The sequence below is a fragment of the Aspergillus welwitschiae genome (assembly GCF_003344945.1).
Source record: "Aspergillus welwitschiae strain CBS 139.54b unplaced genomic scaffold BDQ94scaffold_34, whole genome shotgun sequence".
Classification (NCBI taxonomy): domain Eukaryota; kingdom Fungi; phylum Ascomycota; class Eurotiomycetes; order Eurotiales; family Aspergillaceae; genus Aspergillus; species Aspergillus welwitschiae.
The window spans coordinates 260,896-284,422 of NW_020798728.1; the positions used below are offsets into that span (position 1 = coordinate 260,896).

General features: G+C 51.3%; 9 protein-coding genes across 9 annotated transcripts; 4 read left to right on the plus strand and 5 right to left on the minus strand.

Moving 5' to 3' along the window:
• Positions 1-557: 557 nt before the first annotated feature.
• Positions 558-2,513, minus strand: BDQ94DRAFT_182085 (ATP-dependent RNA helicase eIF4A; the record flags this gene model as incomplete). Its single annotated transcript, XM_026774057.1, has 3 exons — positions 558-2,112; positions 2,167-2,421; positions 2,483-2,513. The coding sequence occupies 3 exons, from the start codon at positions 2,511-2,513 to the stop codon at positions 923-925; spliced, it is 1,476 nt and encodes a 491-aa protein (XP_026622836.1). The 3' UTR covers positions 558-922.
• A 223-nt stretch (positions 2,514-2,736) lies between these two features.
• On the plus strand, positions 2,737-4,708 carry BDQ94DRAFT_81085 (SF3a splicing factor complex subunit PRP9). The gene is made up of 3 exons (XM_026776595.1): positions 2,737-2,879; positions 2,940-4,342; positions 4,398-4,708. The coding sequence occupies exons 1-3, from the start codon at positions 2,790-2,792 to the stop codon at positions 4,420-4,422; spliced, it is 1,518 nt and encodes a 505-aa protein (XP_026622837.1). The 5' UTR covers positions 2,737-2,789; the 3' UTR covers positions 4,423-4,708.
• Positions 4,709-4,801: 93 nt separating this feature from the next.
• Positions 4,802-8,185, plus strand: BDQ94DRAFT_182087 (ATP dependent DNA ligase domain protein; the record flags this gene model as incomplete). Its single annotated transcript, XM_026774058.1, has 2 exons — positions 4,802-6,092; positions 6,145-8,185. The coding sequence occupies exons 1-2, from the start codon at positions 4,942-4,944 to the stop codon at positions 8,183-8,185; spliced, it is 3,192 nt and encodes a 1,063-aa protein (XP_026622838.1). The 5' UTR covers positions 4,802-4,941.
• Positions 8,186-8,405: 220 nt separating this feature from the next.
• Positions 8,406-10,620, minus strand: BDQ94DRAFT_161824 (anaphase promoting complex subunit CDC23; the record flags this gene model as incomplete). Its single annotated transcript, XM_026769444.1, has 4 exons — positions 8,406-9,448; positions 9,502-9,685; positions 9,738-10,455; positions 10,517-10,620. The coding sequence occupies 4 exons, from the start codon at positions 10,618-10,620 to the stop codon at positions 8,406-8,408; spliced, it is 2,049 nt and encodes a 682-aa protein (XP_026622839.1).
• Positions 10,621-11,048: 428 nt separating this feature from the next.
• erg20 (bifunctional (2E,6E)-farnesyl diphosphate synthase/dimethylallyltranstransferase) lies at positions 11,049-12,386 on the plus strand. Its single transcript, XM_026776596.1, has 2 exons — positions 11,049-11,288; positions 11,356-12,386. The coding sequence occupies exons 1-2, from the start codon at positions 11,172-11,174 to the stop codon at positions 12,277-12,279; spliced, it is 1,041 nt and encodes a 346-aa protein (XP_026622840.1). The 5' UTR covers positions 11,049-11,171; the 3' UTR covers positions 12,280-12,386.
• Positions 12,360-14,697, minus strand: BDQ94DRAFT_182093 (uncharacterized protein; the record flags this gene model as incomplete). The annotated part of the gene is made up of 1 exon (XM_026774059.1): positions 12,360-14,697. The coding sequence occupies one exon, from the start codon at positions 14,695-14,697 to the stop codon at positions 12,493-12,495; it is 2,205 nt and encodes a 734-aa protein (XP_026622841.1). The 3' UTR covers positions 12,360-12,492.
• Positions 14,698-16,147: 1,450 nt separating this feature from the next.
• Positions 16,148-18,099, plus strand: BDQ94DRAFT_182096 (arylsulfotransferase family protein; the record flags this gene model as incomplete). Its single annotated transcript, XM_026774060.1, has 3 exons — positions 16,148-16,552; positions 16,616-16,967; positions 17,017-18,099. 3 exons carry the CDS (start codon positions 16,148-16,150, stop codon positions 18,087-18,089), a joined length of 1,830 nt encoding a protein of 609 aa, XP_026622842.1. The 3' UTR covers positions 18,090-18,099.
• A 296-nt stretch (positions 18,100-18,395) lies between these two features.
• On the minus strand, positions 18,396-19,626 carry BDQ94DRAFT_173572 (NMT1/THI5 family protein; the record flags this gene model as incomplete). The annotated part of the gene is made up of 4 exons (XM_026772190.1): positions 18,396-19,067; positions 19,127-19,276; positions 19,344-19,515; positions 19,592-19,626. The coding sequence occupies 4 exons, from the start codon at positions 19,624-19,626 to the stop codon at positions 18,396-18,398; spliced, it is 1,029 nt and encodes a 342-aa protein (XP_026622843.1).
• Positions 19,627-20,875: 1,249 nt separating this feature from the next.
• On the minus strand, positions 20,876-23,478 carry BDQ94DRAFT_81113 (glycogen [starch] synthase). The gene is made up of 4 exons (XM_026776597.1): positions 22,900-23,478; positions 21,472-22,834; positions 21,224-21,419; positions 20,876-21,148 (listed from the first exon to the last, which is right to left on the minus strand). The coding sequence occupies exons 1-4, from the start codon at positions 23,362-23,364 to the stop codon at positions 21,031-21,033; spliced, it is 2,142 nt and encodes a 713-aa protein (XP_026622844.1). The 5' UTR covers positions 23,365-23,478; the 3' UTR covers positions 20,876-21,030.
• Between the last annotated feature and the right edge of the window lie 49 nt (positions 23,479-23,527).

Consider the following 23,527-nt stretch of genomic DNA (forward strand, 5'->3'; position numbering starts at 1 on the left):
TCCCTCATTCTTTCATCACCCCCGGCGCCTGCCAGCAGTGCCGTAATGAGCCACTGCACCATGACATGGCGTCCTTATTCATTATATCATATCGCACCCTTCCCAATATTCTACATACTATAAAGACTTCAACGTTTACGGTTAATGGTTTGTTGTTCTCGTTACTGTCCATGGACCCTGTGGGTTGGTGAATCAGGCAAGGTTTTCAGGGTTTCTTCAGGAGTGTGAGTGTGCTTTGGTTCGTCTCCGCTTTGTTTTAGTGCGTGAAATGAATTGTGGATCGGAGTCCTCTTTGCCGTTGTTCTCTTTCTTCTCCCCAAGAGGCGTTCGAGTTCATGTTTGCTTCTTGCTACCGCTACTTCGCTTGATCCGTGGCTGCTTGCTTGCTTTCTTTCTCCTTTTCCTGTGTCACTGAGGTTGGAAAGTTGGCTGGTAGTGGTAGTAGAGTATGCATCAAATAATCGAATATTCGCTTGGGTACTACCGAATGATTGATCTACTCGTGTGTGGGTGGGTAGGAAGGGAAGAGGGGGTGTAAACTAGACAGGCAGCCGGTAGTGGATAATGCTTGCTAGGGTGGAATGAAGTGAATGATCCAATGTACTTTTAGTGGATGAAAGGATGGCCAGTCAGACTAGTGTAGACAGACCACACAGAACTCTTGAATGTTGATATTTCCACTCGATCGTAACAATAATAGTAACTCCAAACATGGCATATAAACCCCGGAACAAATCAAACGCCAGAAGAAATATTCGAAAGTAAATAAAGTAAGAAGTGGAATGACAATCGATGATATATCCTGACTGGACCAACGCCACTTAATTGATTGGCGTAAGCGCCGTAGACAAATCACCTACTCGGACAACACTGGAAGGGCGTCAGATCCGGGGTTGTAAACTGTAGTATTGTGACGAGTGAACTAACCAATTTGATAATTTTCCCATTTCCTCCACGCGATTTTCCGCCCCTTCATAGTGCACCAATATGGTGTTTTGGCCCTTTCGTTCACCTTGTTCATTTGTATAGGCAGGGAGCGAGGTAATGAGACTGTTAGGATGCGCGAGTCTGATGCCATCAGGTGATGTAGGCGACCTCTTTTTGGATATTTTGGTCGATACGCTAGGTATAAAACTGATTGCTTATGACAGAAGATCGGCAACTGGAAAAATGGGTTAGTTATATCTGGCTTTGGTGGTATAGATGGTGTCAACATACCATTCATGGGCATCTCATCAATCTGAGTGGAGTAGTAGAGTTCAATGTCGCGGAGGATGCGCACGTCATCGCTGGTGACGAAGTTGATGGCAACACCCTTGCGACCGAAACGACCACTACGACCGATACGGTGGATGTAGTTTTCACGGTTGGTGGGCAGATCGTAGTTGATGACGAGGGACACCTGCTGCACATCGATACCACGAGCCCAGACATCGGTGGAGATAAGCACACGGGAATTACCCTGGCGGAAATCCTGCATAATGCTGTCACGCTCCTTCTGGGGCATTTCACCGTGCATACTGGACACAGTAAAGTTGGCTTCGCGCATCTTGTCGGTAAGCCAGTCGACCTTGCGACGGGTGTTGCAGAAGATGACCGCCTGGGTGATAGTCAAGGTATCGTAAAGGTCGCAAAGGGTATCGAACTTCCACTCTTCCTTCTCCACCGCGATGAAGTACTGCTTGATGCCTTCGAGGGTCAACTCGTCACGCTTGACCAGGACACGCACGGGGTCTGTCATGAACTTGGTGGTCATGTCAAGCACATCATAGGGGAGAGTAGCGGAAACGACAACGACTTGGGTGGCAGGAGGAAGGTAGCGGTAGACATCGTAAATCTGTTCACGGAATCCACGGTTGAGTAGTTCATCGGCTTCATCAAGAACCAGCATCTTGATGTGACGGGTGCGCAGATGACGTCTGCGAATCATATCGGCGACTCTGCCCGGTGTGCCCGAAACGACATGCTGGCCGTAGTCAAGCTTCCTGATATCCTCTCCAATATTTGTGCCTCCGATACAAGCATGGCACTGAACGTTCATGTAATCACCGAGGGCCATAATAACGGACTGAATCTGGGTGGCAAGTTCACGAGTGGGGGAAAGGACGAGGGCTATCAGATGTGAGATTACCACCAACGAAATGCAATTGAGCGCATATTACATACCCTGAGATTCGCGGACGACGGTATCGATGACCTGGAGGATACTAATCGAGAATGTAGCGGTCTTACCAGTACCGGATTGCGCCTGAGCAATGGTATCGCGACCTTTGCAGATCTGGACAATGGCACGGGACTGGACTGCAGACGGAGATTCGTAGCCATAAGCGTAGATACCACGGAGAAGGCTCTCCTTCAAGTGCATGTCCTCGAAGGTAGGAGCAACAGTGACCTCCTTCGAGGTATTGAACTCCATGCGGTCTAGTTTTGCGCAGTCAGTATACCGACCTGAATAACTGTTGGGGACTTTTGGAGGTCCTACCATCAGCGCGTCTATCAATTCCGTCCGCCATGTTGAATACACCAGGTCTGTAAATCGAAGTAAAAGGGTGAAAGAAAAGAGAATCAAGTCAGTGGAGGAGGGGAGCTGGCCTGGTGGAGTAGCAGAAGAATCGCCCAGCTTCTGCGGCGCGACTTTTCGTTGCGACCGAGGTCTCACCGCCCGCTTCACGTGACGATAGCTCGCCGCAAAGCTCTCTTGGATGGCGTCGAGATGCTCGCTTTCAACCCCGATCTCCAGAAGCGCTTTATCTGCGAAAGACAGGTAGAGCCTTGTGCGCGCAGCAAAGATGATTTTCGAGGAGCAACGATTTATCCACGAGGACCTTGAGCGCCTAGAGCAGGCCATTGCCGACCGCGTTGCCGAAGAGCCTCGTAATGTAAGTAACCCTGCAGTCTCTATCTCGTCGCTCTCTGCTAACTCACTCCTTTACTTTCAGATTCGGGATCGCTTGGCTCGCGATCATGAAGTCGCACATTTCTTAAAGCGTATAGAAGACCAGTCCAAGAGGTTGCTCGACATCTACAAGGATGCAGACGGCGCGCGTGAGAAGGAAATCCAAACCATCTCAACCGGCGATCAATTCGAGGAGTTCTACAAGCAACTGGATGAGATCAAGGACTTCCATAAGCGCTACCCTAATGAGCCAGTGGAAAACCTTGAACGGGCTTATAAGCGTCGTCAGCCCGGAGAGGGTGAAGTAACGGGCATGGAGATCGACAATTTATTCACCGGTGAAGAGGGTTATGGACAGTTTCTGGACCTCACAACACTGCACGAAGACTACCTCAATTTGCCTGGGGTCAAACGGCTCTCATATGTACAATACCTCGACATATTCGATGCGTTTACTCCTCCGCAACTTCCGATTAAGCGAAACAACAAACTTTCCGATCGGTATTTCAAGTATGTCGGCGAACTTGCAAACTACTTGGAAAGCTTCATCAAGAAAGTGAAGCCGTTACAAGATCTGGACAAACTTTTTGCTAGCTTTGATGAGGAGTTCGAGAAGCAATGGACGGCGAATCAGGTACCTGGTTGGACGGAGGAGGTTGCTGAAAATGGTAACCAAGGTCCGAAGACCGAGGGCTCCGGAGAAGGCATCTGGTGTGCTGACTGCGAGAGGGAATTCAAGAATGAGAATGTCTATAAGAATCACTTGACAGGCAAAAAGCACATCCGGGCCGCTGAAGCTCGCAAAGCTGCCGGGGATACTGGCGCGAAACCGGCAGCCCCTGCGACGAACGGCGCATCATCCGTGGCTCATCGTCTTAAGGAACGTGCAGTCGCAGAGAGGGAACATCGGGTGCGTTCTCTGACGCAGGTACTGCAGCCCGAGCGTGTAGCGACGAGGATGAACGTGGAGCGGAGACAGGGTATGACTGAACGGGAGCGCCAGATGGAACTTGAAGCTCTGCTTAATGAGTCTGAGAATCCTGGCGGTGATCGTGCTGGCGATCAATCTGACGAGGACGACGAAGACCGAATCTACAATCCCCTCAAACTGCCACTTGCTTGGGACGGCAAGCCAATTCCCTACTGGCTTTACAAGCTGCATGGCCTGGGGGTGGAGTATCCTTGCGAGATCTGCGGTAACTTTGTGTATATGGGCCGTCGAGCTTTTGACAAGCATTTCTCAGAGGCCCTACATATCTTTGGTTTGAAGTGTCTTGGTATCACTTCTAATACCAACCTTTTCCGTGAAATCACTCGGATTGAGGATGCAATCAGGCTTTGGGAGAAATTAGAGCAGGATCGCAAGAAGGATAGAGATAATCGCGACAATGTGGTACAGATGGAGGACGCCGAAGGCAATGTGATGCCGGAGAGGATCTACCTTGAGTACGTGCCCCCAACAGTTCCGCGGCCTAATGGAACCTTTACTAATGTTTACCAGTCTGCAAAAGCAAGGTATACTGTAATCGGCGACCCCCGGTCAGCCTTTCTTCATGTTCTTTGCATTGCCTTTCGCTATGTTTTATATTTGAAAAGCCTGGAGTTTGGTGGGTGTCTTTTCTCGAATTTCCTTACTGCTGCGTGGTCACTGGGATAGTGTTGGTTGGGAACGGCTATATCAAAGCAAAGTCAACCTTAGACAGCTTTGCTTTTCATGTATTCTACACCACAAGAATATTTCGATATCATCTTCGGGAGCAATTCAAAGCCAAAAGTATCAATTTGATCTCAACTTTGGCTCGTATCACGTGGTTTCGCGTCCCGTTCGCGTAGCTTCCATCCCAATTTTGTTCCCCGCGTCTTCCTTCATCTTCACTTCCTTCTTTGTTGTCATCTCTGGATTGTGCATTCCTGAGTACTAGTAACCTCATGGCATAGGCTGTGCTTCGCTTAGCTGTCATGTTTCAGGCAGTTACTGGGCTGTTTTGGATGCCTGCCACCGATACTGACACTTGAGTCGCGCCCGTCGCGGCTACTACCACTATATGGGGTTCAAATTTGCTCGCTTGTGCGACTTACTATCAGCCCTCGAAGATAACAGGATCCTGAAAGCTGCCCATGAGGCCAAAGTTGTGAATCCTGACATTCGGGTCGTATCACAATGGTTCGCCCAAAATGACAAGCAAATTCACGACAAAGATACCGACCAGTTGGCCCTCCTTTCCTGCATATTTCCTGAGAAACGAACAGATCGTGTCTACTGGCTACAGGATACATCCCTGGCCAAGATTATAGCACGGTGTCTGCTCCTGGGCTGTTCACGGCGGCAGGAGCTGGAGCGTTGGCGTGTCTCCGGGGGCGTAGACCTGGGACAATGCGTGGAGAATGTCATGCGGCAGGCTGAAAACCATGTCACCAACGGCCAAGATGTCACTGTGGAGGAGATAGACAAAGCTCTAGCTGAAATCGCCTCTCGTTGCAAGTTTTCTGGCCCTCGGGTGCGAAGGCAGCGTACGGCAGTCAAGGTCGATCAGACGCTGTCCTCATTATATCGACGACTAAGTAGCAGAGATGCGAAATGGCTTACACGGATGATACTAAAAAGTTATTCTCCTGTTTCTCTACCGACAAACATGATCTTGAAACGCTTCCATTTCCTTCTTCCACATCTGCTTCTCTTTCAGGACTCTTTCGAACGCGCTTTAAGCGTGCTGGGTACTAGCCCAATAAGACACTTCCCGCCTCAACCAGAGCCTGCATTAGCCAAAGACCTGGGGTTCATCGCATTAGGGCATCTCAGTCCTGCTGTGGGAGTCAAGATAGGACGACCCGAGTACTATAAGGCTAGGAGCATCAAGCATTGCTGTCGCATGGTCGGCAACCGTCGTATGAGTATCGAAAGGAAGTATGATGGTGAATATTGCCAGATACATATCGATCTCTCCAAGGACTCCAACTGGATTCAAATATTTTCTAAAAGCGGTAAAGATTCAACAGCAGACCGCGCCGGTATCCATCAAGTCATCAACGAGTCTTTGAACCTAAGACGGCCGGGTTGCAAAGTTTCCCGGCGATGCATTCTGGAGGGCGAACTGCTTGTTTGGAGTGATAAGCATGGCAAGATCGCAGATTTTCATAAGTTGCGTAAGTTCATATCGCGTTCAGGCACTTTCATTGGAACTGAAAGCGACTCTCCGTAAGTGGCACGGCATGTAGTTTCTAGCGCTGTCTTCTGACTCTGCAAATAGCCCACAACCTTATGAGCATCTGATGATAGTATTTTTTGACATCCTGCTCATCGATGACAATGTTTGTCTGAGGCTCCCACACCGGGAGCGGAGATTGCTTCTGAAAGACATTATAGAGCCAATCCCAGGACGTGCGGATATATCTGAGCAGTGGGTTGTTGACTTTTCCCATCATGGCGGTCAATCTCGACTAGAAAGTGTCTTCCACAAAGGCATCGATGAGCGATGGGAAGGATTTGTCCTAAAAGCATGTGAAGATCCTTACTTTACAATATTTTCTGATGACAAGGACAATCCCTCCTTCGGTCGCTGGATCAAGCTAAAGAAGGATTATATACCCGGACTGGGTGATACCGTCGACCTCGCAATCATCGGCGCGAGGTATAACTCTCGGGATGCTATGGCAATCAAGCAAGTCAAAAAGCTATTATGGACTGAATTCTTCATTGGATGCCTCGTCAATAAAGAGATGGTTGTTCAATGTGGAGCCATACCAAAATTTCGGGTGCTGGATGTTATCAACCACAAATGCATGCATGTCAGATTCATGCAGTTCTTAAACCAATACGGCGAATTCTGCGCGCGCAGTCCAGACTCCGAACACGGATTCAATCTTGAATACGGAGAGAGTGTAGTCAACCCTATGGACGTCGTCTTCAAAACACCCTTTGTCGTTGAGATGTTAGGCAGTGGCTTCGAAAAGCCGTCTGGCGCCAGATACTATACACTGCGTTTCCCTAGGATCTTGAAGGTCCTTTCTGACCGATCATTTGAGGACGCTGCGTCATATAGAGAGTTGCAGTTATTAGCAGAAACCGCTCGAACCGTCCTTGATGAGGATCCAGGGACTCACGAGTATGAAGCCGCCAAACGGATTAAGCTGCGAGATTGCACGGAGTGTACACCGGAGGGATCACAAAGTTTTCAGACAACACAGAGCCCTTGTCCCCAGTCTTCAACTACTGCAAAAGATGACTCAGGTAACGGAGCATTCGTGTCTCTCCCTAACAAAGCATTAAACGCCCCAGACGCGTTACCTGGCTCAACGAGGCAAACCAAACGACGTCGCGAGAGCAGCGCTATGCAACGTACCATTCCCATCCACGTGGATCTCAATAGAGACCCCTCCCCACCTGCAGGGCACAGTGTATGCGGCAATTACCTGACAGACAATGAAAATCTGTCTTCCCATGCAGCGGGACAGAGGAAGAACTCAACCCAACCAACCGATTCTTCTGATGCAGAGAAAGCCTCCCGCTCCTGTCGAATGCCTAGTCCATTAACTAGCCTAGACAAGCTGCAAAAGCACTCAGTACCAGTTTATACACCGCTACACTGCCATATCGGATCAAACGCAAGCCAGGAAATTTGCAATCGCCATCCACTTGGTGATAAAGTCGTGACTGCCCACCTCGGCCAGAAACCAATCCAGCGCATTCTATCACCATTGCTCCACAGTCTTATATACGTTCACCATGGCATATCATCCGATCACATGGCAGTGTCTCAATCCATACCAAATGCATGGAATATAGCACCCACCCTCAAAGAGTTTGTCCGCTCATTAACACGCCTAGAGTCACGAACCCACCCCAGGACATCCAACCCTCACGCAGTCTCGCACTACACAGCTTGCGGACTGGCCATGATACCTGCCAAGGAAGATGCGCTATGTACGGTTCTTCCCGATCTAATAAAAAGCATAGGAAATGCTTTCCAGTCTCACAAATCCAACAGCCACCACCATGGCGGAAAAGTCTTTATTCTCGATTCGAGCTTTCTCAAACTCAAGATCAGTAATTATGACACGGCAATTTGCCCCGGCCAGACATGGGAAGACATTAGCAAGGTGTTTTTCTATGCATGCGTGAGCTGGACGTTCAACGGGACTACAGGTTGTGACACGTTTGAGATGTACCAAGTCGGAGAATGTGACGCGCTCTGCACGAGGCCTAAGATCACGGTTAGCTTCGATAGACGTGAGTTGGGTCGGTTGGAGGAAATATTCCGCACTGAGACACCGAACACTTATACTATTTGAGATACACTGGCTTCCCTCTCTCTCTTGTCTGCGTCTGTATACAACTTGATCTCTAGCCATTAATGAATATACCAGTAACCACCTAAAGGAACATTTTATATGAAAACATTTCATAATGACTCTCTCCCAAACGCCTCGCTAGTAGTAGCCCCGAGGAAATGCAGGAAGGTCGTAAGAGACGGAGTACAAAATCCCCAACCTATGACAACAATAACAACGATCACTCATCCCCTTCTCTCCGCGCGCGAACATCCCTCATCAAAGCCTTCGCCTCTTCAACCTCAACCCCATCTTGACACAACTCACCAGCCAGCTGATCTGCACGCTCAAGGTCCCCATTACGCAGAGACCACCGCGCAAGCCACAACCTAGCCTTGGAAGTAGTAGCTGTGACGCCCGTTCCATGCCAAGTGTCATCCTCATCCTCATTCTGCTGAGTCGACGACTTGCGCGTCCGTCTTGAGCTAGACTGCCCCTCCGTCCCAGATTGGTTGTCGTCGTCATCATTATCAGATGAGATGTCTTCATCTTCCTGGATCACTTGGCCTGACTCTTGCTGAAGCGTGAGTTCCATGTACGAGGCCGCTTCTTCGTCATCGCCAAGACGTTCGTACAGCGTGGCGATCTGGTGGAGGGTTTCGGGGTCGAGTATCTTCCGCTCTGGCCCCCCTCCTCCTACTTGGGAGGAGTCATCGGCGTAGTAGGAGCCAGCGACGAGGGCTCGTTTGAGCGCTTTGATGCTCTGTTCGATGCGGCCCATTTTGGCGTAGCAGGATCCTACGGCTTGCCACATTTTGGGGTCGTAGGGGCGTAGCGCTGCGGCTCGTTGGTAGTAGAATAGGGCGTAGAAGGACATGTCGAGCACTTCGTAGGCTTGGCCTAGACCGTACCAGGCGCGGTAGTCTTTGCGGTTGACGTCGACTGCCCGACGGTAGGATTCGATTGCGGCGTGGGTGTTTTTCATTTCGATGTATTCGTGGCCCATGAGGGTCCAGGCTGAGAGAAAGTTTCGGTCTAGGGTCAAGGCGCGGCGGAAATACATGACCGCTTTTTCGTGCTCGGATTTGAGCGAGTAGTAGTTTCCTACTACACAACATGTTTCGGGGCGGAATTTGTCCGTTGCGGTCGCGATTTGGGCGACAAATGCGAGCTGCGGGCGCGCGCCCATCACGTATAGGATGTTGGAGTAGTGGTCGAGACTGTCGAGACGGTGGGGAGATGAAACGAGAATGTCTGTGAAGATACTGGAGGCTTCTTCAAAGTCTATAGGAAAGGTTAGCTTGTCTATGCAATGTGTGTTTGTAGTGCAGCCGTACCTTTTGAGTGGTAGTATAACAATGCTCTTTGGGTCTTGAGGAAAGCACTCGTGGGGAAGATTGTTTCCAGTTCAGATAGTGACTGGTAGGTATCCTCTGTGGCCTGATACAGCTCCTGACTGCAGTATACGCGGAATATGAGGGTCATAATATTCAAGGGCAGAAGATTGACCACTTGGTTCAACTGCGAGAACGATCAGCAACCTGCGACTGCGAAATTATTTAACGGGACGTACGTCTTCTGTGCTTGCAAGCAAGTCGTTCAGCTCTTGCCAGGCGCCCCAGTGAAATGGGTTCAGATGAACACTCCGGATAAGCCACTTCTTGGCCTCGTCTTCATTTCGTCCCTTAAGAAGTATAACACCATACAGATACTCCAACCATCCCTGGCTGCGCTCTTCCAGTCCCTTGTCTTGCCGCTCAGTAAACCATCCTTCTAATCCTCGCGCCAAATCTGGTAATTCTTTGTTGACAGTCGAACCTCCGTCTGCCGGTCCCAACACCATTTCGGTCTCTTCATCCTTGCGCTTCTCGCCCGCCAGATACTTAGCATACAACGCGAGAAAAAGCGATTTTTGACTGAGCTTTGGGTATGGATTCCTGGTTACACTATTATCTTTGACGCCACTATATGCTGAGGCCTTCGATTTCCCTTTCTGCGGAGTCAACGACTGTCTAGACTTCGGATTCGGCGGCGTTGAAGTAAGGGGAACGGGGGAGATGGTCGGAGGGAGGAAGACTGAGGCGCAGCGATCATATTCGCGGGTGTCAAAGTAAGATTTCGCAAGGAGGTACTTGTATGACTCTTGCGCTTCGAGAGCGGCCTCGAGCGGATCTTGTGTTCGGAGATAAGGGTTCTGGGGGTTCGAAGGAGCGTCGGGGTAGTCCATGGGGGAGTCTGGATCGGTGTCGTATTGCTCAATTGGTACGATTGAATCTAGCATTTCAGCTGCCCTGACCCACAAGGTTAGTGACTGCTCATGGAGGTGAGCCAGGGTGATGCCTGTAACGGTACCATTTGGCGGATTGGTATAAACAACGCTCGGAGCATTTGATCGCCGCATCTTCGAGCCGGAACCTGAGCTCTTTGATATTCTCGTCTGTGAATTGAGCAGCCATGGGAGCGAAGTTGTTTGCGCGCGTTAATGCGCACGCGTTCAGCAAAGAAAGGGCTGCGGAGCTCTTCTGAGTTGACTGTATGTAACTATAGTTAGTGACGCGCCAGGAGCATTGCTGCTTGGTGGATCTTGCGCGCTCCAGATACGGTGGAGACAGGTGGTGTCAGGAGAACCTGAGACAACGGGAGTCAACTAATTAGAGCGCATAAGCAGCGCCAAGAGAGCAGGCAGAAAACAATGTCCAAAAAAGAGGCAGGAGACGCGGCGAAGAGCATCGCATCGCCAAAAGATTCCGGGGAATCTCGAATGGCCTTCCTTTTTGGGCGGTGACGGCGCAAACAGAACAAACAGCGGGGTTTTCCTAATTGGGCTGGCCGGCCACTAACTGGACGAATTGGGACGATCATCACCATCTGGATCCCCTCCTCTCGTGCCTATTGTTCTTCTCCATTCTTCTTCTTCTTCTTCTTCTTTCTCTCCTCGCCGCTCTTCTTTTCACCTTCACTCTTTTCCTCCTCCAATTTCCCCCCTCCTTAGTACTGCCGTGCAACCATGTCCACCACTGCCCGTGCCGATTTCGAGGCCGTCTTCCCCTCTTTGCGGGAAGACCTTCTGAACTATGCGAAGCAGTACAAGCTGCCCCAGAACGCTCTCGAGTGGTTCGAGAAGGTATGTGCCGACCTCCCTAAGTTTTCGCCCCCAAAGTCAATCTCTAATCCTTATTTCTCTTCAATAGGCCCTCAATGTCAACGTCCCCGGTGGAAAGCTCAACCGTGGTCTCTCCGTCCCCGACACCGGTCTCGCTCTCCTGAAGAAGCCCCTGACCGATGAGCAATTCAAGCACCTCAGTCTGCTGGGCTGGCTCACCGAGCTGCTCCAGGCCTTCTTCCTGGTTAGCGACGACATCATGGACGGCTCCATCACCCGTCGCGGCCAGCCCTGCTGGTACAAGCACGAAGGAGTCGGACTGATCGCTATCAACGACGCCTTCCTGCTCGAGTCTGGCATCTACATTATCCTGAAGAAGTACTTCCGCTCTCACCCCGCCTACATCGACCTCGTCGAGCTCTTCCACGAGACCACCTACCAGACCGAGCTGGGCCAGCTGTGTGACCTGATCACCGCCCCCGAGGACAACGTCAACCTCGACAACTTCTCCATGGAGAAGTACATGTTCATCGTCACCTACAAGACCGCCTACTACAGCTTCTACCTCCCCGTCGCTCTGGCCCTGCACTACCTCCAGCTCGCTACCCCCGAGAACCTGCGTCAGGCCCACGACATCCTCATCCCCCTGGGTCAGTACTTCCAGGTCCAGGATGACTACCTTGATGCCTACGGTGACCCCGCCTTCATTGGCAAGATTGGTACCGATATCCAGGATAACAAGTGCTCGTGGTTGGTCAACCAGGCTCTGCAGCGTTGCAACGCTGAGCAGCGCAAGGTCCTTGACACTGCTTACGGTCGTAAGGACGCTGAGCTGGAGGCCAAGGTCAAGGCCCTGTACAAGGAGCTCGACTTGGAGAAGATCTACAAGGAATACGAGGAGAGCGTTGTTGGTGAAATCCGCACCAAGATCAACAGCATCAACGAGTCGGAGGGTCTGAAGAAGGAGGTCTTCGAGGCCTTCCTCGCGAAGATCTACAAGCGCACTAAATAAGCAAAGACTTTCGGCGATTCTTTTCGGAGGAACTATATACCCGCCTACCCTTCTCCGCCGTATCTTCTTGTCTCTACATAATAATTTCCCCGTACATTGTGCCTACATACCCCTATCGAGATAGATTAGCTGAACTATTGAGACGTACATTGCATACGCAGCTGTCCCCTATCGATTTACGAATGTTGACCGTACAGTAGTCGCATCCTGATCCTACAGCATCTGCCCAAACCCCTCAGCACGAACATTCCATTTGGCTGGAAACCCCGGCGCGAAGTCCTGCTGACTGCTGTTATTTGCAGCATCCCAACCCCCAGCCATCATCGCAACAGCCAACAAGAGGGCCGAACTCCCAGGAAAATAAGGGGTCGGTGCCTTGGTCCCCACCGGCATACCCACGTCGTCAAATTCAAAATTCGGGTGCACCAGATACTGCACTGCGGCGTCTACGTCTCCCAGCCTTGCTGCATTCATCGCCAGCATGGGAAAGTCCCAGCCCCAGCAGGTTGTAAAGTTCCAATCACTGGCGACTTGGGCCGCGGTCGCCGATACGAGTGTTTGGTTCACCGCTGCCGTGGGGGGTAGGAGTCCGTAGATGCCAGTGAGTGCTGGGTGATCGGTGACTGTGTCGGGGTCTGTCCACATGCTTGGGATGCCCTCGTACAGTGTATATGTGAGTACTTTCTCGCCCGTTGTTTCGTTTACAGCATATACTATCGGTAATGGTGCGAGGTTGTCTTTGACGTGTGTCCATGCCTGGGGAGCTTGCTGGCCACGTCGGGCTTTCCAGGATATGGCTACGTCGAGACCGAAGTGCCAGTATGCCAACTCGAAGGTAGGATTTCGGGTGCTGTTCGGTGGTGTATTCTCCGAGACTGGGTACATCGGAGGACCGAGATCATATACGTTTGTGGAGGTATTCCAAAAGGCATAAGATGCCATGAAGTCTGCCGACTCGGTCAGTACGTAGTCCCATTTCGCTAGGACATCTTCCATGTTTCTTCCCGCATGCCGTGCAGACTGATACTCCGTCTCTGCGAAGTAAAAGACATGGGGTTGCTGCCATATGAGCAGGGCGTTGATTTCGCCTGGGGCAGATCTCCCGCTTGGGTCGCTCATCTTGCCCCATCTCAAGCCGCTGTATCCCTGGTCGGCTGCCCTTTGCATCGATGAGGGAAGGAACCGATTGTAGACACCGATGCTCCGCTCCAGCAAAGGGAGTTTGCCCCACGGAGTCCAATGAGCAGAATGCCATAGATACATCTCCATGTGAAACTTGCCATACCATCCGTTATTTACTAACCCTGATTCTTGTGGCGGATCGTGTCCGGCCTCATTGACTGCCAGCAAGTATTGGGACAGTATCACGCGTCGTTGTATTTCATCTGCTGTTGCATTCCCGGCTCCCATCAGATCTACGAAGGCTCCGGTCTCCCAATAGCCCGTCCACCATTGCTGAGATCGTGCGATGATTGCATCGAAAGATAGCGAAGAAGACTGAAAGCCCTCTCTAGGAGAGAAGGTTGTTGTGAGTTCAAATTCTCTTGTGTGGTCCCCGTTTGGCTGCAAGACGTATCGATGAGAATCGGGGACTCTGGAAATAGACACATTACTACCACGCCACTGTAATGTGGTGTAGTAGGTGGTGTTGTCGAGAGTGTGCTGCACCTGGGCTTGGTTTTCATTTCCTGCATGGTGCAAGACCGTCGTGTGATTTGAGACAGCGGTCCAATCGCCAACAAATGGGGCCTCGAACTTATTCTCGTCCGTAGCATACGGGTAGTCAAGGAAGACCCCTAGACGGCCTAGCGCCAAAAGTTCGGAATTCAAGCGTACTGCTATCGTGTCCGATTCTGGATCAACGCTGGTGGTGATGGTGGTCAGATGGCCATCAATAGTGAAATTAGACTGCAGAAAACCCCGGTAAATATCCAGTTTTTGCGTCTTATTCTGCAGGTCTTCTTCAGTGTAATTGCTGTAATCTCCCCCGAAAACCAATCCGATGCGACCTAGGTTGATACGATGCGGATTTGCAATCAACCACTGAGAAATCTCTGGCTCTGCAGGATTGGGCATATCATAATTCACTAGCCGATCATGCGTCCACCAGTCCAATCCCGTGAAATCCGATGGTGTGGAGTTCGCAGGCAGTGACGAATTATGCCATCCCCAGGAAGAAAGGATACCGTATGGGAGAAAGGTCTGTAGCCCCGTAATATCTGCTCCGAATGCAAAGTCTCCATTTCCCACCTGCATCGGGGTGCTCTTCGAGCTGGCATTGCGGCAAGGATTGAACCGGGATACTACTCCTGCCCGGTCAATGGAGGGTGGAGACTTGGGGGATATCCTAGCTTCGCCAGTGTTGGAGAAAAGATAAGGAACTAGGCTGAGATTCGCCAAGGCTAGTGAAGGTCGCATGATGACGATGCAGTGTTAGTCCATCTTCCAGCAATTTTCCGAATCCGCTTTCCATGGTAGCCTGGATCTGTCCTTATAAACCTCGAACACCCCTCACATCTCTAATCGTGAAGGCAGAGGGGTTACAGCGCCTTTTACAGGCGGCATTCCACGAATCAAATTGCGCAACGAACATTAAAGCCCAGCAATGAGGTGCCACGATCTTGAACAGTGGTGTCCGTGTCGATCTCCGCACCAACATCTCGGGCCAAACGTTGCCGAAAGGATCGGCTCTGCAGTTCCTCCTAGATACAATATACCAAAATACGTACTCCGAGTTAGGACTGATATGACGTGAGAATTTCTGAAGGTGGCGTGCTGGATGTTGCGATAGCGCGATTAGTAGGGGGAAAGGCCAGAAATTTAGAGAATAGACACTTGTAATAGTAGAAAAGAAAAGGATCCTCCACGTGGATACCACCTGACCTGTACCTGCCATTTCCTCAACTTCGTCTTCAACTCGTCCTCGACCACCCTTGCTACTACTACTTCTTTACAAAATCTAATCTGCCTGGGGTTTTAGCAACTGAAGGTCTAGCAATGACCATGACCTCCTTGTCCCGACCAAGTCCCGATATCTAATTACTCGCACCCTCCTGGGCAGGACTAGATACCCCTCAGAACTCCAATCTAATTCAGTATATTCAGAAGGCTGTGGCGCCGAGTGGAGTCGGACTCGTCCAAACTACCAGCGCAGTACCTCCAATTAGGCACTGGCGATTGGAGACTATTATTATCGAGCAGGGCCAACCGGCTACGTCGGACAGAGTGGGACGTTGCCCATCCAGTTGTGCTTGGTTGATGAATCCCAGCTAAAAGGCTTGATTACAGCGACTTGAATCATGCCAGTGCTATTCCACTCCTCACTCTTAACCCATCGGACTTCCGTGTCCTCTTCACAGGGGGGTAATGATAAAGAGCAAATACCAGCCATTGAGGGAACCCGAGCCTAAGCATTGGCCGGCAGAGCTTCTTGTTCCATCCATTCTTTGCTGTGGGACATTCGCGCCTGTCCCAACAAGGAAAATATCACCGGGACCTCCTCACCATACCCAACAGCATCCACTGACTCGCTGGATGAATCAATTCACACTTGCTCTCGCCATTACAAGTAATCCTGGTCTAGAAATGATTTGGCCATTTAGCCTGCCTTCGTCTGGATAGTCTGCTGTTGCTGGCTTTGAAGCAAGCCACTGCCGATGGGCACGGTGGATCTCCCGCGCCCCCATCGAGGTCTTGAAAATCGTGCCAGCTCCCTACCTGTCTTCCCCTATGATCATCATGCCCTTCTTCCCCTGACTCTCTTTCATATCTTGTGCTCGCCGTTGAGGCGTTATATTTGTCAAGCAGCGCTGCCTTTGTGCAGTTTAACACATGTCTCCTGAGCGCTGAACTATCCGCCCCTTGCGCCATGATTCTGGGCACTCTAACCGTCGCGCTAGCGGCGTTCCTGTTCCTGGCCTCTGCCTTGGCAGATGTAGGACCCTATTTCGACTCCGAACGGTACGAACAGGGTGGCATGGGACCATGGCCTATTGAGACTTACCGTTCGACTTCCACCGTAGGCGCAGTCGTCAACTTTTTGCAGTATGGGCCCCAATGCAAAGATGACCAGTATTACTTCATCTCTCCGCGCGGGTATAGCGTGCATAAACCCGGGCCGATGATCCTAGACCAGAAGGGTCGCTTGGTCTGGACGAAGCCATACGGGCACACCTACAATTTCAATGTCTACAACTATAAGGGCCAGGATTATTTAACGTTCTGGGTGGGCGACGACAGTAGGGTGGGACACGGCGAGGGCACATACTACATGGTACGGCACCACCTCTATTCCGCATAGTAATGGGGCAAAGCAAGACTAAGGTCTCCAATAAAGCTAGACTCGTCGTACCAGGAAGCATTCACCCTCAGTGGTGCGAAAGGACTCGCAGCAGATCTTCACGAGTTCCACATAACCCTCGACGAGACCGCAGTTTACACTATCTATGACATCCGCCCGGCAGATATCCGGGTCGCTGGCGGTCCTGAGAATGGCTGGATATGGGATGGCACGTTCCAAGAAGTTAACATTGAGACGAAAGAACTCCTCTTCGAATGGCGAGCCTCCGAACACTTCGACATCGCCGACGTCTATAGAGGTCCCGAAGGCTCGGGGGACGATGAGAAACGCCCGTGGGACTACTTTCATATCAACAGCATCGACAAAGACGCAAAAGGCAATTTTTCTTGTTTCAGCCCGCTACTGCAACTGCCTGATCTATATCGACGGTCGCACAGGCGAGACTATCTGGACTCTAGGCGGCAAGCGAAGCAATTTCACCGATCTTTCAGGCGGCGCAGCTACTAATTTCACCTGGCAACACCACGCCCGCTTCCGCGACAACGGCACAGCAATCACCCTCCTTGACAATTCATCTCGCGGCAGAGGCGCACCCCAATACCCAAGTAGAGGGCTCTACCTCGACATCGACGAAACCAACATGACCGTTCAAGTCCGCCACGAGTACTGGAATGCATCCCCTATAAAAAGCCAATCCCAAGGCTCCATACAAATCCTCGACAGCGGCAACGTCCTTGTCGGATACGGCTTCAGCGCCGCATGGACGGAATTCAGCATGGATGGCGAAGTCCTCTGCCACGCCCACTTCGCACCTGAGCGAGACTTCAGCAGAGGCAAAGTTATCTCCTATCGCACTTTCAAACACTCCTGGATCGGCACGCCTAACACCCTCCCGGACTTTGAGGTATACGCCTATCGCGCAGCAGCCAGTTGGAACGGCGCCACCGAAGTCACGCACTGGGTGCTAGAAGGCACCAACGAAAAGATCTCAGAAACAGCACAGCCCACCTTCCTCTCAGCAGTGCCTAAAGATGGCTTCGAGACAGTCATCCCCATCCCGAACGACGCAAAATTCAAATACTTGCGCGTTCGCGCCGTCAATGCAGAGGGCGAGACTCTTGCCGCTAGCAAGTTAGCAAGATGGGATCCTACTTCCAACGAAGCAGTCGTAGTGAGTGGTGATAGCGACGAATCCTTCTTTGTGGACAGTGAGACAGTCTATGCCATTCTCATATTCCTCACGATTGCGTTGTTTTCCACGGCAGCGATTGGCGCGTTTTTATGGTTCGGCGTCAAGAAGGGCTATCTTGTGTCTTGGGTACGGAGCCATCGATGGAATGATAAAGAACGCGGGACCTTCCAGCCTTTGAATCGTTCGGGTGGAAGCGTGAATCTGAGTGATGCAGAGGTAGAGGATAGTGTTGAGTTTTCGGCATTGTTGGGGGATCGCGTATTGGGTTCGGGGCCGGATGTGGAGAGGGCGGGGAGTATGGATGTCGTTAGGAGGTGATGGGGGTATCTTCTGGGTTTGTACATGCATGTATAGCGAGTAGACCATGTGTACAGCAGTATATCTCATCTGTTTTGGATATATGTTATGTAGATACTAGCCTGACTTGGTTTAGTCTTGCTTTCTTACGGATCACTACAAAGATTGGTTTCATGTCTCAAAAGATCGTATGATATATTGCTGTCATACTAAAAGAGTGCGTAAGCTAGCACATCCAGCTAGACTCGTAAACGACCGTTACATAAGAATCATCCCTGTTCCTAGAGTGTCAAGCGAGCAAGCTGCCCCACCGAGTCTGATAATCAATCAAGCCGAAGAAGCAACCTCCAACCGCTTGTAACCACCCTCGGCAGCGACCTTCTTCTGCAACTCAGCCATGCGCTTCTGATCACCCAGGGGATCAGTCGAGTCAGCATCCAAGCCCCATGACAAATAGTCATTAGTGTAGTTCGCCACGAAATCAGCACTCAAAATGCCCAACCGCTTGCCATAGTTGGTCACCTTAGCCCAGTCGCGACTAACATTCTTCAAGTCACGACTGAAGTACGCGAACGAACGCTCAAAGATCTTCCGGTTAACCGGAGTGCCCATGATCGGCTTCATGTCAACGTACTCCTCGAAAGCGCGGGCGGGTTCAGCCAGAACGTAGTCCGTAGCGCGCTTGACAGCCCGCATGAACTTCTGCACTTTCTCCGGGTTGGCGGCCAGGAAGGCGTCGTTGGCGATGTACAGGATCGAGCAGAAGCAGCAGCATCCGAGTTCGGCGAGCTGGTCGATGCGCAGCATTTGCACGTCGTCGCGGGGTCGGCCCTGCGTGGCGAGCCACTCGGCGAGCTCGACCATCTGCACGTTCTCGAGGCCAATGCCTGCGTCGATGTCGCCGCGGATGATGGCTTTGGTTACGTTCATGCCGCAGCGGACGGCGGTGTAGTCGTCGGCGGTCATGCCGTAGTATTTGGTGAGCTCGTCGATTTGGATCTGTGGGGTGGGTTGGTTAGGATATGGTGGTGGAATGGAAGGGAGGAGGGAAGGCAAACCTTGCCGAATTCGCCGACGTAGCCGATCTTCTTGCCCTTCAGGGAGCGGAAGTCTTCGGTGATTCCGCTGTCCTTGAGGTAGACGACGCCAGTGAAGGGCTCGTCGAGGAGAGAACCAATCGAGGTGACAGGGAAGTTGCGGGCCTTGGCCTGTTGCTTTGGTTAGATGCTGGTTGTATAGGATTTGAAGAAGGGAGATGGGAAAGGTAGCTCATACAGCAAGGGTATGGATCATAGCCTTGAAGCCCATGTCAACTTTGCCGCTGCCGATGATCTCGGTGACATCGGAGGGGTCATTGGGCTCCAGGAGAGCAACTTTAAGGCCCTCTTCCTTGAAGTAGCCCTTGCTCTGGGCGAGGTATAGGGGGGCGTGATACGGGGTCGCGTGCCTTAAGAGAACGCATGATTTAGCATATATTCTGTGACCTGTTTCTAAGAATCAAAAACAGAGATCCCAAACCATACCAGTTGGTCAGGAAGGTGATCTTGTCAGTAGACATTTTGGCACAAATACACTCAGGTCGAGGGTAATTGCAAAGGTCTGGAAACTGTCAGCAACAGAGAGGGATGCGAGATCCCTCTCGTCTTCTGTAGGTCAAACAATTAGGGGACAATCAGTGCCACGCATGTCCTTTCGCTAGTATTATCTAGATCAAGTTTTGACAGTATAATCTCAGAACGACCGCGCTCCTGTCCAAACCAGAAGGAAAGGAACAGAAGCACGAGCCGAACACCTGTCATGCGCGAGCAGTGACTGTTATACTATTGTACGATACCTTGACCCATCTGAACCCATAGCGAAAAGACCCGGAGTCTGATCCTGCGTGCGCGGCCTCATTGTGAGTCGTACCGGACGGTTGACGAGGAAGTTGTTGGGGAAGAAGAAGTAGATTATTCAGAAAGAATATATCTGTAGTTAGATAGTGAGAAGATGGGAAGATGAAGGAAAAGGAAAGCAAGCGAGAGAGAGAGGGGGGAGAAGAGGAGGCATAAATGGGAAGCAGCGGGGTCAAGCGAGACCCTGGACTAAACCCCCACTACTAAGTTAGGATCCGCGATTGTCGTCTTCCCTCACCGAGAAACACATCCAGGACCCCCACGAAAACGAAGCAGATGCCTCATTGGAGATCCTGTCGCCGGAGTGGTGTGCTCCTGGCGTTCTTTTCCGGTTCTCCAGCAGTAACCACCTCATCATGAACCTTGTCTCATCCTCTCCCCCGCTTCGAGACCCGCTCGGAAGCACAACGGACAAGGTTATTATGACTCAACTCTATATGGTTGGCCAGGCTAGTCTCAACAACCGGATGTCTTCGGTCCTGGCTGGCGGGTCTAGACACTCTTGAGGAAGGATCTGCTTGGCTCTGCTTGGGATCGGATGATCAGCCTAGCTGCTTGTGCATCGTCGCTCTCAACAGCACGGATTATCGGTTACCGCGTCGGCGGGCTGGATACGATTGACGGGAGCACGGAGCTTGTGATGGTATGTTACTGTAGGGCTACAAATACAATATTCATCGTGCATTCGACTATCTCAACCTGGACCTACTGCGGTAGAATCCAATCAGAAGATACAATTCGCTGGCTACAACATTGATGACATATGCAAAGGAGGGATAAAACAATGCAAGAATGGAGGGAACGAGCAATGCAAGATGAAAAATGGAACAACAAAATGAAATGCCATGCTGATCAGAGTTCGATGGACTAAATCAGCTACTATCTTTTCTGAATGAAGCTCGCTTTGGATAACAATAGCAGGTGGGTGACCAAAAGCAGTATTTCAGACGCGGGCGATTAGTGAGAGCAAGTAAACGCGAACACGATCATTCCACCAAGAACGGTACCTCGAATATGCAGGCTATTCAGAATTCCAGACTGTCGCACCCCGCTATCTCACCAGTCGATCAACTGTCTCCATTGACCGACAGCTGATCGAGCGGCGACGCCGGACGGTCGGTATTCTTCTTCGTGCGCAGGGTGAGCGGGAAATACTGGTCATCTGGCTCCTCTTCCTCGCTAGTTCTAGACAGCCAGTTTATCAGCATCAGCGCTCCTTGTGTCATTCATTCACCCAAGGGGGTGGGGTGGTGGACTTACGGCAGTCGCCATGCGACATAGTCCTCCGTACTCAGGCCTTCTTTCACCTCCTGCAAAGAGGCAAAATCCCCGGGAGTCATCATACCAGAACGATCTCGCGGGGATCCGGGTACGGATAATGGTCGCGATATCTTCTGCTCCGTGCCACCGATTACGTCGTAAACATCATCAGGCGTGCCGAAAGACGAAGGATAGGCTGCATGAATGTGTGAGCAATCTAATCAATAGTGGCTTGGAAATACACATACCTCGACGGAGTGCCAACTGCCGAGCCTTGACATACTCCAGGCCCATGCGTTTCCAGTCCAGGAGGTCACTCAGACGCTCTGTCCTGTTCCGCTGGTTGATCCGCTGGCGCCGACTCTTCTGGGTGAAGTTGAACATGAATTCCGTCAGTTGATTGACTGAGTCATCCACGCCTTTCATCCGACGGTCCACAATATAGATTCCGTAGTCGGACGAATTCTCAATTAGTTCCTCCATATAGCAACCGAAACCAGACAGGTTTGTGGTGATACTCGGGACACCCATCACGGTACATTCAGCCGGCGTATATCCCCAAGGCTCGTAGTACGAGGGGAACACTCCGAGATGAGTACCCCGAACGAAGTCGTCATAGTCCAAGGGTAGCACCGGGTTGGACGAGTTCAGGAACTCCGGGTGGAAGACAACCTTGACCCGGTCTGACTCGTGGTTGAAAAGTTGGACACGACGGATCTGATTCAGAATTGGGTCTTCGTGATCATTGTACATGTTGTGCGTGACAATCGGAGGCAGGGAGTGTCGCTTCATGGCGAAGAGTCTGCGGCGCAGTAGCACACGATCCTGGCTAGCCATCAGATCTTTCTCGTCCGGCATGTTGTCGCCTTCCTTCCATGCAAGACACCGCTCGTACATTCGCCTCCCAATGCCCTTCTCGATCATCTCGATTGTGTCCTTCAGAGACTTCACAACAGCTTGGCCCTTGAGTGCTTCGACGGTCAGGGATGACGTCTGAGCGGGCATGATGATAAATGCGACGACGGTCATCTTGGAACCGGCCTCTTTCAGACGGTGATTCAAACGCGCCAGGCCCTCGATGAACATATCCACACCCTTGTTTCGGAATTCATAGCGTCCGGCTGTAAATACGTAGAGGGTATTGTCCAAGTCAAAGTTGTTGTGGCCATAGAAATGCCCCCGCACAAAGTCATTGATCTTCTCCTTGGACTGCGAATGTAGGTTCTGGAATTCATGTACAGCCGAGAACTTCTTCACGTTCAATCCGTTGGGCAGCACCCCATCAGGCTTCCGCTTAAGGAGATGCTCACTCTCAAAGGCCGTGATATGGGACACAGTCGTGAAGACGTCAGCTGTGTGTGCGGCAGCTCGCTCAATACAGTAGCGGTGGTAGATCCCTCGTTTGCCAGCTTCCGCGTCAACATCAAAGTACTGGAGATTGTTATAGAAGTCCACAGACCCAGCGCACAGATACCGACCGAGCAAGGTCGCGTGGGTGGTGAAAATTGTTGTCAGATCCATATGCCGCTTCTTGGTCAGCGGCAAAGCGACACCAGCAAGCCATTCGTGAAAATGAGCCACCACCGCACGGCGACGCTCATGAGCGATGAACTAGTTAGATGAACATTAGCAAATACGCACGTGCAATCAGCGGTCCATGCGCTTAGGTTACGTACCTCGCCTAGGAACCATGCCACCAGGTAGCCAAACACAATGGCTTCGTTGGTCTCGCTATCGGCGGAAGGGGACGGGATACCAGCTGCGTTCCAGAGATCACCTTTCCACTCGTCCAAATATTTGTAGCCAGTGCCTGTATCAATAAGAAGCACGCGCGGAGCACCCTCAATCAGCCAGCGACCGTAGACGATCTCGATCCCGCGCTCCTTCATGGACTGGATGGTCTCGATCATGCGGGGATTCGACGGAGTCAACTCCTCGACCTCCACAGCTGCCGAAGCACGGTTGAGAGGACCGATCAGGGTGTAACGGTCGCCATACTCTGCGGTCGTCACGGGAGCTTTAGACTTAAGCACCGAGTAAATGCCTCCCACCCGGTTGGCCACTTCCGTAGCTACCTCGAATAGAATGTGATTGCGAACATCGCGCTTTATAGGCTCTTGGCCGTTATCCTCACTGGCCATGCTTGCTTGCCTTGAGAGCGCTCAGAGGAACTGCAGTGCTGGAAGGGTTATGAATAGCTTATTAACGAAAGAAAAGAAAAGAAGAAGTAAGGAAGAATAGGAAGGGAAAGACGGCGCTGTAGGAGAGGTAGGAGAAGGTAAAGAGTAATGCTTTCAACTGGCG

Bases quoted from the DNA above. Each gene is read 5' to 3' on its own strand.
- BDQ94DRAFT_81085 (XM_026776595.1), top strand. From the start codon at position 2,790: ATGATTTTCGAGGAGCAACGATTTATCCACGAGGACCTTGAGCGCCTA. The intron at 2,880-2,939 runs GTAAGTAACCCT...CTTTACTTTCAG, and splicing joins TTGCCGAAGAGCCTCGTAAT to ATTCGGGATCGCTTGGCTCG. The intron at 4,343-4,397 runs GTACGTGCCCCC...AATGTTTACCAG, and splicing joins CCGGAGAGGATCTACCTTGA to TCTGCAAAAGCAAGGTATAC.
- erg20 (XM_026776596.1), top strand. From the start codon at position 11,172: ATGTCCACCACTGCCCGTGCCGATTTCGAGGCCGTCTTCCCCTCTTTG. The intron at 11,289-11,355 runs GTATGTGCCGAC...TCTCTTCAATAG, and splicing joins CTCTCGAGTGGTTCGAGAAG to GCCCTCAATGTCAACGTCCC.
- BDQ94DRAFT_81113 (XM_026776597.1), bottom strand. From the start codon at position 23,364: ATGGCCAGTGAGGATAACGGCCAAGAGCCTATAAAGCGCGATGTTCGC. The intron at 22,835-22,899 runs GTACGTAACCTA...TCATCTAACTAG, and splicing joins TGGCATGGTTCCTAGGCGAG to TTCATCGCTCATGAGCGTCG. The intron at 21,149-21,223 runs GTAAGTCCACCA...CTGGCTGTCTAG, and splicing joins TATGTCGCATGGCGACTGCC to AACTAGCGAGGAAGAGGAGC.